General features: G+C 33.1%; 1 protein-coding gene across 5 annotated transcripts in view; it reads right to left on the bottom strand.

Annotated features, from left to right (window-relative positions):
- PCDH17 (protocadherin 17) overlaps positions 1–15,600 on the bottom strand; it is a 99,099-nt gene that overhangs the window by 39,647 nt on the left and 43,852 nt on the right. Inside the window, exon 4 of one of the 5 annotated variants that reach the window (XM_045053826.1) lies at positions 5,859–6,498. The exons of the other annotated variants lie outside the window; for them this stretch is intronic. Within the exon in view, the coding sequence (XP_044909761.1) occupies positions 6,446–6,498 (53 nt within the window). The 3' untranslated portion in view covers positions 5,859–6,445. Of the gene's footprint in view, positions 1–5,858; positions 6,499–15,600 lie in introns of those variants that run through there. 5 annotated transcript variants of the gene reach the window in all.

The following is a 15,600-nucleotide window of genomic DNA, read 5'->3' as shown; positions in this document are numbered from 1 at the left end:
TCAAACTAAACATTTCCACTTATAAATACATAAGGGAGATGAGTAAAGTGATTTGTAAAGTTATTAAACTTTTAATTGATACGTGTACACACTACATCTATGAGAAACAAAAATAGCTTGCATTCTTTTTAAAAATTAAAATGCAAATGTTAAAACCTTTAACATTAAAAAATAATCACACAGGAGCCAAGTAGACCAATATTAATTTTTATGTTTCACTTTTGAATCTCTCCATTGTTCTTATATTTCAGTTTTCCTGCACAATCACTGTTTATCTTATTATATTAAAAACTTCTATATAGTAAGAGAACCACAGGCTGATTTGCCTCAAAGAAAATATTAAAAGTGTCCCTTTTACTCTAAAATATGAGCCATTTTGTATAATAAATCATATGGTCATCCTACTAAATTCTGTAAGTGGTGTTAAGGTGGTTATGAGTCAATGAGTGAATGAAGTTAAAATAAGCAAAATGCTTGTTTCGGTTCTCTATTTTTTTATTTAATAGAATTTTGGCTAACATAATAAAATGTTTATCTATAATTTCTTCATAATCAATTTTGGGAAACACTTTTTTGACTAATGAATTGGTAAACAGTTACCAAAGAATTAGTAACTTATTATTGAACAAGTGCAATTATTATTTGAACAAGTGCAAATAAAAAAAAAAACTATATTGCAGACATTTTTCAGAAGATATAATTTTTAACTCAAATGCATGTAACTTAAAAGGCTGCAAAGTGATTCTGCCAAAATGTTGATGCTGCATTTAAAAATCACAAGGGATACCATTTTCAAAGGTTATATAGTTATACTGTCAAATGAAGGGCATACAATATAGCTAGTTAGAGTAATGCAATTAGTGAACATGCTGTGGTTAGATTATTTTGAAAATTGTACCTGGCACAAAGTAAAGACTACACAATTTACACATCACACATCATCAAACATAAGTGATACTATAAAGGATTTGTAATATGGCTCATGCATTGAATTGTTTCTTTTTTACCCATGAGAATTTTCAGTTTTATTCAGAAGTCATATTCTCTGATCCTAGCTACATACAAAATATATTATTTCACCTACTAAAAATTCATGATTTTGCTCATTTCTGTCTTTTCCATTCAGTTTATGTTGCATAATTTGATAAAACAAGGTATATTTCTGAGTGAGTTATTATGGTAATAATTTTAGGTTTTCTAAACCACTGTATCTAAAACCTGAACTCTCTTACTTCGTTACATGATATCTTTACATTCTAATTGAATAAAAAATCTTTGAGCACAATCTTGTAAAGACTTTATTGCATTAAACTGATATTATAGTATTTCTTAAAACTATTTGTGAAAACATTTTTGCACAAATAATGGCAATAATATAATAAAAACCAAGAATGAATATGGTTAGGGTGCTGGTCTGAAGATTAGAATTATTTTTCATATATGATTTCTGAAATCTAATTAAGTATGAAACATGCAAAACTAATTATATTTCCTTTTTAAGAATATTCCCTTTATGGATAGTTTATGGCTAGTTTTCTATGTGAAAAATTTAAGGAATACATAGCCTGTCAATTTTTTAAAATTCCTATGGGATCTGTATGTCTTCTTTGAAAAAAAAATGTCTATTTGCAACAACGTGGATGGAGCTAGAGAGTATTATGCTAAGCGAAGTAAGTCAGAAAAAGACAAATACCATATGATTTCACTCATATGTGGAATTTAGAAAATAAAACAAATGAGCAAATTGGAAAAAAGAGAGAAACCAAGAAATAGACTCTTTTTAAGTAAGCTCTACACCCAGTGTGGGGCTTGAACTCATGACCCTGAGATCAAGAGTCGCAAGTTCTACCAACTGAGCTCACAAGGCACCCCCCAAGAAACAGACTCTTAACCACAGAGAACAAACTGATGGTTACCAGAGGGGAGGAGGGTATGGGGATGGGCTAAATAGGTGATGGGGATTAAGGAGTGCACTTGTGACGAGCACCGGGTATTGTATGAAGAGTTGAATCACTATATTGTACACCTGAAACTAACATTACACTGTATGTTAACTAACTGGAATTTAAATAAAAGCTTCAAAAAATAAAATTCTTATGTAAGTTTAGTTTTTATGAGGAACTTTTAAAAAATGCTCTTTGAAACATTAGTAATTCTGCTTCTAGGATAAATTCTTAGAGAAATAATAAGATATATTATTGTAAATTTAAAAGTACATTATTTGTAAGAGTAATTAAAATAGCCCTTTATTTAGAAAAGTAATTTTGAAGTGTATGTATATGTGTATTATAATTAATTTTCCCCAAATAGAGGCTTGCTTCAATAAAGAATTGCTCAACCACGGTTTTGAATACTGAGTTGAATGCAACTAATGGTTTTGAAGATTTAGGGATCAGGGATTTGCTCAAGATATAATGCTAAGTGTCAAGGGAAATGCACAAATTATATATTTGGGATGAATCCAATTGAGATACATATGTGTGTATACACATATGTAGGTACACACACACACATACACACACAATACATTCAAAGACACTAAAGAAACACAAATATGTTTACAAAGGTTGTCTTCAGGGAAGTTTGATTATAATTTAGAATTCCCACAAAGTTGGATATTTTAATGTAAGAGATCCCAATTTAAATGATTCTTTGAGTAAACAGACCATAAGCATCATCAGTAAGATAATTAACTAGAAATTGTGTCCTTTCCATTTTCTATGACTATATGGTGCTATACTATTTATCTACCCCTTCTCTCTTCCTTAACGCCTCCTTCTACCTCAAACTCACTTCCAATCTTGACTTTGTGCTTTTTATTCAATATGCCAGATAAGCAGGGACTGTACTGGTGGTTCACTGCTTACAACTCTCTTCCCCATAGAGCAATCAGTCTGTACTTCCTCACTACCTTCATGGCTCTCCTCCCTCATGACTTTTATATGTTGACTAGAATGCGTGTTTTTGATGAATGCTCCTGTCTTCCCTTTCTACAATATATCTGGCTTAGTGTAGATATTTCATGAAAAATTATTAAGTGAATGAACGTTATTGCCCAGAAATATTATTCATTATCAATAGATCATCATCATCATCCTTATTATTAGCCACAACAGGACTGCTGATAATTTGGGACTTCACAAATGAATTCTCTTTCAATGAAATCTTAGTTATTGATATTACATATATAGAATGAATCATATTTCTATACTGAGAAAATAATTGATGGAATTTGAATAGAGGCTACAAAATCAATCTTACAATGTCAAAACTTTTCAGTCTATCTATCTATCTATCATCTATCTATCTATTTATCATCTATATATCTTATCTCTACAGCATTATAAAGTGCTAAGGCATGTTAGAGATAATCTAGTTTGGTCCTTTCATATACAGGTAAGGCATTAAAAACACCCACCAAGTTAAAGTCATAGTAAAAGACAAAGTATGCAACTGATATTATTACTGAGCCAATACCACAAATGAATGTACTAATTCCAGATCTAACATTCATTACAATGATATAAAAAATTTCAAGTCTTCTGTGTATTTGATGCTACATTAAAGCAACTGTATATAAAATATATAGCATTTCTACAAATATTCATGCAACCATGGCTGAAACTTAAATGTCAGTAGGCGTTTGTGAAAAATCAAAAACAAAAACAAATCTTGTATTAAAGGGAGAGATCAGCTTCAGATATAATAATCACTAACCTTGCTTTTTTCTGACCACAAAATAAAACACAATACAAACTGTATTAGTATGTGCTGATTAGTATAAAATAGAAATTGTGTTATACTTGCTATACAGAAGCCCATTTTTTCCTAAAGAATGTTTAAATGCAGTATCTAACGATCCAAAGAGAAAAGCCTATGACCTCTAAAGACTTCAGAGAAAATGGATTGGAGATACAGGGATTATTGTATTCAGCTTTTTTCAGCAGAGAAAAAATTTCCAAAGATGTTTGTACCTCATTGCAGTAAGGGTAATCTCAATGAACGGTCACCCTCTCCACGCCTTATCCTGACCAAAATACTCTCACAGGATTCTAACCATGCTGAAAATATTGTACCTCCTGGGAAAAAATAAATCTATCATGTTCCAGGACGTCACTCCCCTAAGGAAGCTTCCTCCTCCTGTCGGCCTTAGACAACAATGACAGTGGAATATGAGAGAACAGTTCATCACAGGAGAGTTTGTGGTATCTGTCCTGGAGTCTGACAAAAATTCCAATATCATTTTCTGGTATCCATGGTCAACTTGGTGGTCAAATATATATACATCTTCATTTTAATCACAAAAATATAGACCACACTTTACTGAATCCAATGAAAGCACTGTACGGATCAACAATAAATGTGAGTTCCCTCTCCCTGACCCAGAGAACTATTTCAAACTATTCTTTTGATGATGCAATGTTAGTTTTTTTTTTTAATGAAAAAATGGTTTCTTTAATAAGAATGACCCTAAAGAGCCGGTCACAAGTATAAAATGAAAATTTGAGTCCAATTGAGATTGTGTTTAATCTAATAGTTATTTCTAATTTGAACACTTCAAATTGCCTATAAAAACATTCTTAGGAACCTCCATTGACTTCCAGGGTAACTGTTCCACACAATGGGAACAAATTCAGTTCTCTTTCTCTCATTACTAGTGTTTTGTGGGTCACTTTCAAATTTGATAATTTCAACCATTTACCCTTCTTTAAAAGTTTCAGAAGTAATTTATTTTGCACTTGTGAGATATGGAACATAAAATTACTTTTAATAATCAAGAGTAGAAATGTAAATGAGAATAAAATAAAAGTTAACTACCTAAAATTTCATTTTATCAAGTGAATTTGGAATTGTAGCCATGTGCCATTTTTAGACTTCTATTAAAACCATTAATTAATATTCTGAATACATATTAGAGATTACTGATTAAGTGATAGCCTGGCAGCCAGAAATTTTCCCATTTTACTCCTGATTCTTAGTTTGTGCATTGAGAGTATGACTCACTGGGCACTTAATTTCAAATAAGAATACAATCATCATAACAAAAATTGTGAAACAGACCACAGTGACATTCTAGGCTCAAAAATTCCAAACATTCCTTGTTCACTATTCAAAGAGGCTTCAAATTATTTAAACACAGGACATTCCTGAAAGAAATGATTAAACTTTCATTAAGCTTTCAAACTCAAATGTACCTTCTTTTACCCTGCCTAATACCATCAGCAACCAGTTTCTAAGTCTAAAATTATGTTACTTTCCTATCCTATATCCAGTTTATTATGCTATAAATCTCGTTTCTGAATCACCCACATTGCATTTCTCTGATACACTTCATACCCAATAAGTTGCCAAATACTGTTACTTTATTTGTACTGTGTCAAACCTGTATGTTTCCATTCACGCCGACCACCATCATTTCTGGTCTTTACCACTTTGTATGAAAGTTAGTGAACCAGATTGGTCTCCTTGAAGCCACCTTTCCCTCTCTACAATCTGTGCTGTCGCACAGAAAGTTTCCCTACGTAGCTGTATTACTTTGGTTATGCTCCTACCCACACATTTTTAATGGTTTCCACTGATCGTTAAAAATGCCCAATTCTTATGTTAACATCAAATGTTCTGCACAATTTTGTCTCATTTTTTTCTACCACATTTAATAATGTTTTAGATAAACTTTTACATTGTAGAATAATTTTGTTTTTTTAATGTTTATTTATTTAGAGAGAGCAGGCACGGTATGCATGTGCAAGTGGGGGAGGGGTGGAGAGAGAGAGAGAGAGAGAGAGAGAGAGAGACAGACAGACAGACAGAATCCCAAGCAGGCTCCGTGCTGTCAGAGTAGAGCCTGAGGCAGAGCTTGAACTCACGAACCATGAGTTCATGACCTGAGCTGAAATCGAGAGTTGGACACGTAACTATCTGAGCCATTCAGGTGCCTGAGAATAATTTTAAACTTACAGAAAAATTGATACTACAGAGAGCTCCATGAATCTCACACCCAACTGACCCTATCGTTAACATCTAATATTCATATAATACATTTGTCACAATTAATGAACCATTACTTAGACATTATTGTTAACTAAAGTTCATACTATATTCAAATCTCCTTAGTTTTCACTGTATGTCCTTATTCTGTTCAAGAATTCCATGCAGGATATAGTTCGTCAATAATTTTATCTATAGGAGAGGGATGAAAATTCCATCCTACAACTTTCACAGCTGCAGATCAGACTAATTTTACTCTACCCAATTTTTAAAGTCAACTCTCATGTATATGCTGATTTCAAATGGTAGATCTAAGGTGTGTTTTTCAGACTGATATGCTTCAATAACAAAAAATCAAAATGGATGTTGTTCCAAGAGTTTTGAATGATACAAATACTTACTGGGGTAAACTACTAGAGATCAGGACTTACATTTATTTTGTGCATAATTTTACTCCTTAGTGCCTTATACAGTGTCTGGCACAAGTAAATGCTGAGTCGTCTATTGCAACTATATTTGAGAAGATAAAAGAGAATGTGTGTCACTGCAAAACATCAGTAATACTCTATACATCGGTATAATTATTATTAAGCAGATTTTTTACCTTTTGCAATATTTTTAACAGATATTGCACATTAAGAGCACAAACATAATTATAAGGGGATACTTATAGTATCAAGGGAACAAACTACTTTTAGTCTCCCTCAAATAAATTAGAAGCAAATTATAGATAACATACTAATTTCTATCATATCTATTCATCATTGAAGGTTTCAATAAGGATTTTTATGGCGATATACTATAGGCTCAACTTGAATTTTAGTTGTCTTTGAATCAAACGAAAATAGAAATCTGACTTCTTTTTAAAGTAATTTATGATGCAGATAGGTTCCCTCAGAGAGAATTAATGACTATGCTGTATTATTAAGGTGAATTTGAGCAGTTTAACATCATTGAACTAATATCAGAGAAAGACTATTTACATCTGAAGAAAATGATAGAATATCACTCAAACATTGATGGTGTTAATAAATGTATCAGAGTGTTTAAATGAGCTGATGGCATGTAAGTAATACATATACTGAAATGAATGTACGTATTTATATTTATAACACCATGGTTCCAAAAGACAGGTTAGACAAAATGTGTAACCTCTACTGATAAAACATTATTACTTATAACCTAAACCAACTAATTTTCCTCATAGCTTTTACAAAGCTGCTTCTTTCACTTCTGAACAACTGTTCCACTGTTTTTCAACATTCAAAAAATTTAAAAAAAGGTTTTTAATGTTTTATTTATTTTTGAGAGAGAGACAGAACATGAGCAGGGGAGGGGCAGAAAGAGAGGGAGACACAGAATCTGAAGCAGGCTCCAGGCTCTGAGCTGTCAGCACAGAGCCCGACGCAGGGCTCGAACTCACAAGCCGCTAGATCATGACCTGAGCCAAAGTCAGACGCCTAACCAATGGAGCCACCCAGGCGCCCCAACATTCAAAAAAATTTTAAATGACGTTTAATAAAATACTGTCATGTGAACATGGAAATAATTAAACTGTTAATGGGTATTGAATACTCTTGTGCTAATAAATCTGTGTGAAAATGCATTATTATGTATTATTTAAACATTCTGTAATTTCAAGGACAAGTGTCTAGTAACCTGGTAGAATTTCCAGGCAACGTTACAATACACGTCAGAAGTTAGTGATATTCTGATGGATGTACTCTAAGTGTAATTAAATATATATTTTTAATGCTTTTGCCATTCAAATTTTGGAGATAAATGTATGTATATATGTAAACTCATATATGTTTTCATACATATATGTATGGGCATAAAACAGAAAATAAGTTTAGTAATCACATAGAAAGTCAAAGTTGGGGTACCTTGGTGGCTCAGTTGGTTGAGCAACCAACTCTTGATTTTGGCTCAGGTCATGATCCCAGGTTTGTGGGATCAAGCCCCACATCAGTCTCTGTGCTGAGCATGGAGCTTGCTTAAGATTCTCTGTCTCTGTCTCTGTCTCTGTCTCTCTCCCTCTGCCCATCCCCCACGCATGCATGCACACTCACACGTGCACCCCCTCTCTTTCTCTCAAATAAAACAATTTTTTAAAGAAAATCAAAATTAAATTTAATTAAAACAAATCTAGAAGGAAATGTATTTTATAAATTCTGGAGTTTGATGTAGCCTAGGCTTTTAACATTTTCAGTGTTTTATAGAAGGAAAGAAGGAGTAGAAACAGTATTGGTATCCTCAGTAAAATGCAAGGAAGAAATCTGGAAAACCCTGGCCTCTAGAGGGTTGTTTCTCTAATTTTTAATATTTGAAATATATATTCTTTTTAAAGTATAAACTCAAGAGGATTTCACATCATGCTCTGAAGAGGTACACTTACCCTTCTCTTTCAAAACTCTTCTATATTTGAGTACCTTACTACTCTTCTTTTTCCTAGTGTTGTCTGTTATTCCTTCTGACAAATCTTTCATTTTCACAACTCTGCTTTCACTCTAAATAGACTTATCTAATTATTGATAGCTTTTTAAATCAGTTACATGGATATGGCCAACTTTATCAGTATTTCATACAAAGAAATGAACACCACTTTTCTGTGTATTCAAATATAATGATTTCATTGCAAATATAGCTTCTCAGCCTAGTAGTAAGAAGGATCACTTCTGAGCTTTGTGGAATCTTTACCTGCCTCATCTAAGGTTCAAGATAAGCTTTCATTTTCCTAAGTTGTCTCCTGTGTTTCATAGTGGCAATTTGCTTTACTTTTTTCCTGAATATGTCAGTTTATCCACTCACTCAAATTTTTATATATACTTTATAATCCAATATTAGTAATGGACACTCAAAAGATAACCCAAATGTATCCATCTTTCCCTCAATATTATAGAATGATCTGAAAATCTGCAGTCAGATATTTCAAGTAGAATATCATATATTTCAAATAAATTGTACTTACTTTTTGCATTATCCTGTGTTTCTTTTACTCATTCCTATTGCACCATTTGATTTCTCTGCACATCGTTTTAGCCAGCCAATACTATTCAATAACCCAACAATATTGTTACAACCTGATGGAAGTTTCTAATTTTGAAAACTTGATGGCCCTTTCTTACTCTCTACCAAGATATTAAGGCTTTTAGTCTCCAAATATTGGCACCCCCAAGACTCGCTCTTATTTTCAATATCACCTAGCCTAGTGAGAACTTCATTACTTCTCACATGGGCAATTGCCACCGTGAGATGATGAACAGACCCATGATAACCAAAATTTTGGTTCAGCCCTATGAAAGCTTGAGGACCTTAGGTTGGTTATCTCCTCTATTCAAAATGGAAATGGCAATTATATCTTATTAAATTATCTTATAACTACCTTATAAAATTATTCAAAATTGTGTATGGTAGATGAGATAATTTAAGTAAATGTACATAATTCTGTTCTTTGAAGTCATTAAATGTTTGTTTGATCTGTTTCTAACTGTAACAAAACTGGCTCTTTTAAAGATTAATTCAATATCATATCATTTACCAGATCAAGATCTTTAATATTTATCCTGTGACTTCAAGTTCTTTAAGATCTTCTTAGTGATCTGTATTTTTAATCTTTGATAACTTTTTGTTTTCTTTTTCTTTTTTCTTTCTTTTCTTTCTTTTTTTTTTCCTTTCTTTCTTTCTTTTTCTTTTTTTTTCTTTTTTTTTTTTTTTTTTTTGGTAAATAAATACTGGGAATATATTGAGAATACAGGGAGTGTAAGAGAAGTATCTCCTTCACAACATGTCGCTTGCAGACTACTGGGGGAGACAAATTAGTGCAAAAAAGTTCTATTCACCAGGAGCCTTTTTCTTGAAATAGGGAAGAAGACACTGAAAGAATACCTCCCTGGCTGGGGTACAGTAAACTAGCAGGAGACTGGCACAAGGGCAAGGCTTATAGACCAAGGTTAAAAGTGCAGATCACCCCCCTCCTCCCAGAACTCTGTGAAAATCACTGAATGTTTATACTTGGAGGAGTGAAATGATCAAATTTATCTCTCAAGGGGATCACTGTCCTGCTAATGGATGGTAGTTAACTAACAGGGCATTGAGGGAAGCAGGTGGGCACCTGCCTAGGAGGTGTTCTGAGAAAGGGAGGCAGCCTGGACAGGGGAAATAAACTGTAACTAAGTGAACTGAAGACATTTCAAGACGAATTGGGTCGTGTAACAACAGGACTTAATAACACATACTGTGATGCTGAAGAGATAGAAAAGGAGTTCCTTTGCTGGTTTCTGATTAGAGTGACTAGTAGATGGTGATGCCACTTACTGGGATGAGAATAGAGCTGGCTGGGAAGAGCTGGTGAAAGTAGAGAGAAAATATTGGCAGGGTTGGGATGGAGGGGAAACCGAGGTAAATGAAATTTTCAAGCTATTTTGCTGTGTTTTAATTGTTCAAAACCTTTGGTCAAATACCTAGAGAACTGTGAAATGTCTTAAGAATACATATGGACTACAATGTCTTACAAATTGTAGATCATCAGTAAAGTGGGATTAAATTTGTTTATATCACTTCAATATCTCTGAGCAGTCTATCATAGTTCTAAAAGTGACACTGATACTAGCGCTTAATTCATACAACATAACTGGATTGGGATTTATTCTTTGCACATGATTATTGAAGACTGTAAATAAGCAGAAGGGACAAGAGTGCAAAGAGCACAGACATGACATCGGACAGACAACTGCTACACAGTTAAGGGTCTCATCTGTGGGCAAGATCCTTCAGTTTTCTGATGCACGGGGTTTTCATTTATTACAGGAGATAACAGTATCTCACTGGCTTGCCATTAGGACAAATTTATTTAAAAGTGCTTAGTGCAGGGTCCTCTGGGTGGCTCAGTTTGTTAAGCTTGGTTTCATCTCAGGTCATAATCTCACAGATCATGAGTTCAAGCCCCGCATCAGGCTCTGTGCTGAAGGTGCAGAGCCTGCTTGGGATTCTCTCTCTTTTCCTCTCTTTCAAAATAAATACATAAATTAAAAACACAAAAGTGTTTGGGGAAGTGCTTGTCATATAATAGATGTTCAGTAAATGTGTGTGTTTTTTTTTAAATTCCTTATTACTAGTAGCTGATCTTTTGTTATCTGAATAAATTCACACAGTTTGTCAAGTATCTATGATCTTTTAATGGCTTCACTATGATTTATATTTAAGATAGGGTTGTTAGCTCTGCTGTAAAATAAAAGGGAAAGGAAAAAAAATCAACTTTGCTTATCAACAAATATAAATAGCAGTACTTTGAATTGAGTAATGTGTCTTTTGAATTAATCGTATTTAATGCTCAGAATAATTTCAATAAAATTTCTTGGGTATATGCAATTAAAATGCATGACATGTTATATAAAAATGAAAGAAATATTAAGCATACTTCTCCCTTTTTGAATTTTGGTGATGGATTGGTTTGGCCATTGTTTTTTTTTTTCATTCCCAACTCTCCCCTGGTCTATTATTAATTGATCACTCTAAAAGAAAAATGTGACCAGGTAACGCCACTCAAAAGAGTTTTCAATTGCCTGTAGAATATGGCTCAAAGTCATTGGTATGGAATTCGAGGTTTTTCATAATCTGACCCTAACCTACTCATCTGGTTCAATTTGTCTCCATTATAATTTTATATCCCATATACAAATACAAATATTTCTACTTTTTTTGCCATTCTTGTATTATACTGTTCAGTTGCCACATCTCTAAATCTTTGATCATGTATTATCCCAGTTTCAAATACTTAATTCACCCTGTATCTTACAGTCTTAGTCCACTTTCAAGTCCAACATTTAAATGCTCCAAGATTACTCTTTAGCTTCCTAAAGTAAATATTTATCACATTAAAACTATTACAGGGATGATAGACTATTTTTTCTACATTTGAAGCAAGACCCCAACTACATATTTCTATAATGATTTCATAGAAGACAGGATTAAATAATTTCTTATGGTGGTACATAATAATTTTTTCATTATGTTACCACTTGAATCATCATTATGTTACCACTTGACAATCAGTATAACTGGTTGTCAAGAATTTAAGGAAGCAAAGCCCCAACATGCAAATTAAGTACAAGTCTATATAATTCCTTGCCCATAATTTTGAAACCCAAAAATATTTCAGATCTGGAAATTGTTTTATTACTCATCTAGTGGTAAAAAATGACTTGAACTAATATAAGCTATTTATAGTATTCATTTAGTCCATTTACTGCAAATATTCAGGTTTTTTTCTACAAAATTTAATGTGTTTGATTGTGTGTATTGCCAGATTCCAGTGAGGATTTCATATAATATATGATATACATATTATATCACCTTTGTAAAATCTGAAAAATCCTTAATTCTGGAAAACATCTTGTTCTAAGAATTATAAGCATACATATCAAAACATCAACTTTCAAAAATTTATTCAAGCTATGAAATTGGAAAGTACCAGGGGAGCAAATTTGAATGTTAATATATTTGGTTAAATATAAATATATATATATATATATATATATATATATATATATATATATATATTTAGTTTGCTATATAACATGTTCCTATTTCTTTTTTTTAACAAATATAAATATAAAATAACAGCCATCCATATTTGTTTTTGACAGATGTGCACTTTGGGGTAGAATATTTTGGTAATTTCATGATGTTCCTGTTTTTTCACAAATCTGAGGTCATTTATATACTCTAAAGGCTTATGTGAAATAATGAAATTGATGTCTTTTGCCTTGCACTTTATAGAGAAGATTGGACCCGCCTATAATGAACTCCCTATAAGTATTTTCATTTCACCTTTACATTGATCTTTTTAATTTATTTCTCCTTTCTTTCCTTTACAGAAAATGAGTTGATCTTTACTTTAAGGCTAGCATCTCCATTACACTCCCATGCATATCCTCTATCCAGTCCTGTCCTTCAATATTTCCTTCTAATTGGATCCTCTGCCTCAGTATATTAATAATTAGTTATCTTAAATGATTAAAGCATTTTCCATTCATAATACCATCTTCCTTAGTTACTATTTTCCCTGTCTTTCCCTTATTCCATTATTCGCCAGTCTTGAAATAAGAGAAATTGCTATCTCCAATTCCTGACCTTACTTCATAGTCTATCTTTCTGAAATCCCTTCTCTTTTTTCATTACTCCATTATAACTCCTCTCATGAAAATCAAGAGTGGTCTGTCAGTTATCAGATTGTATAACTGTTCCTTGAGCCTCATTTTCTTGGATTTCTCTAAAGAATCAAAATGTTTGTTCTTATCCATCTCTGGCTACCATGACTCTATGTCTTTCCTACTTCCTCCCTTCCTTACTGATCACCTTTTTTCTGTTTTCTTAAGCATTTTTTCCTTCTGTCCCTTCTCTGGACACATTGAACTATTCATTATCCCCCAAATATTAAATCCACTTTCCATATCCCATGATTGTATTTATATATTTGTTGTGCTTCTTCTATCTCTCAAAGTAAAAACCTTGTTCAACCCTTAAGTCTTAGCTAAAATTTCATCTCTAGTATGAAGTCTTCATTGAATAATTATCAATATTCTATCCTCTTTTTGAAACTCTCAGACCCTTTCATTTACACCGAATCAATAGCACATTATTTTCTACATTTTATTATATTTAGTACATGTTTCACTTCCTTTACTAGACTACCAGTTCTGTGAAAATGGATTTTGTGAGTCTTGAGAGAGTTCACTTGACTATTTCATCATCATTTGAATGTAAGCTCAGTGTGAAGGAATGTTTGTTTTGCTTACTATTCAGTCCTCAACAGCTGGGGGAGGGCTTGGCACATACCAGAAACCCAAGGAATATTTGTTGAGTAAATATACAACATAGCAATTAAGATAGTGCCATATACACAATGATACTATAGAAAGTGTTACTGAATTACATTAAAAATTCAGAACGTTTGATTCCAAGTGAACGTTCCTTCTTTCAAAGCAAGTGAGCTCCAGAAGTTATACTTTTATTCTAGTTAGTGCCAGGTCACCTGTTTGGGACTTTACTCTGAGCTTGTTTGTTGATTCATAAAACAACTTTCTCAGTATCATCCTGTTTTTAACAAAAACAGTATTATTTAACTTTACTTAATGTATTGATTTAATTTGGCTCTCAATGATATTTGGTTGGAAATGAAGTCTAAAAACTCTAGGTTTTGGTCATAAAACTCATCCATGACATCTCCAGATTTTGGATTGTCACAAACATACTGAACATGTTTCTTGGCAGGTGGAACCATTATTGAACTTTCTCCCTTCCCAACTTCTAAATGCTGCAGGATTCTGTCCCGGATCCTTTTTTCCCAATAATCCTGGATTCCAGTCTCCTGGATTCTTTTCTCCCAATGACGTATTTCATCAATGTACATACTTCACGCATGATCCTATGTCCATAGGATTGTCCAAGTTTATACCTCCAAACTTCTATTCTGATTGCCAAATTATATTTTCCAGTTGCCTGTTCTGATATTCACCTTAAACTCTTTTTTACTTCCCAAATATTTTCCCCGTGGTGACCTCACCCTGTCTTTTCCACTTTAGTAAACTGAACTTAGTCACCCAAGTCATGATTCTCAGACTCATTATGATACCACGTTCTACACTGCCTCTCCATTTTCTAAAAATTCTCTGGTTAGCTGAAGTTTTTTTTGTTTCATTTCTGTTTAGTCCTAGCATCTTTATTTTTTATTTTTTTCTATCATCTTTAAATGGTGAAGTTTTTTTAGTAAGTTGATTTCAGCATACAAATCAGTATTGTCAATTTAGAGAAAATGCTGAAACTTTCAAATACTTGTGTGTTATTTAATATATATGGTATAAATTACACAAAAAGAGACTTAAAATAATTCAAGGTATAGTCCATTTATTTGGGTATTAAATGATTTTTTTCCTTTAGAAACCATTATCTTAAAATCAATTTCAAGTGAATAATAAGCAATTTTTTATAATCATAAAAGTACTGTCATATTCTAAAAAGTTTTTAATCTTTCACTTAATTCCATTCCTGCTACCTCTTTACTACTCTTGGTCTCATTTGCCTTGTCTTACATTACTTCCTCAGCTTCCTAAGTGTATCCCTGTCTCCCCAGGCATTGACAGAAAATAATCTCTTTAAAATGAGACTTTGGGAGGGCTTGGGTGGCTCAGTTGGTTGGGCCTCTGACTTTTGATTTTGGCTCAGGTCATAATCTCAGGGTCGTGGATTGAGCCCCACATCCAGCTCTGTGCTGAGGATGGAGCCTGCTTCTTTCTCTCTCTTCCTCTGCCCCTGTTCCCTGCTCGTGCTCTCTCTCTTTCTAAAGAAATAAAAAATAATATAAAAATAAAATGAGACTTTGCACTGTTGCCACCTGAACCTCCAATGGCTCCTTGTCAGTTATCTCATCACTGGGCTTCTCACAACCTCTCAGTCTCATTTGCCACATTTTTCATCTCACACCTTCCTACTCACATGCATCCAACAGCAACTTGCCATACATTACTTCATCTGTGTTTCTTAGAGTGCCCTCTTATCCTCCCTCCCCAAACAGGTAAACATTTTCTGAATGAACCAGTCAACTCAAATGTC

Source organism: Felis catus, chromosome A1, assembly GCF_018350175.1.
Source record: "Felis catus isolate Fca126 chromosome A1, F.catus_Fca126_mat1.0, whole genome shotgun sequence".
NCBI lineage: Eukaryota > Metazoa > Chordata > Mammalia > Carnivora > Felidae > Felis > Felis catus.
This window is presented reverse-complemented; position numbering and strand designations above follow the sequence as displayed.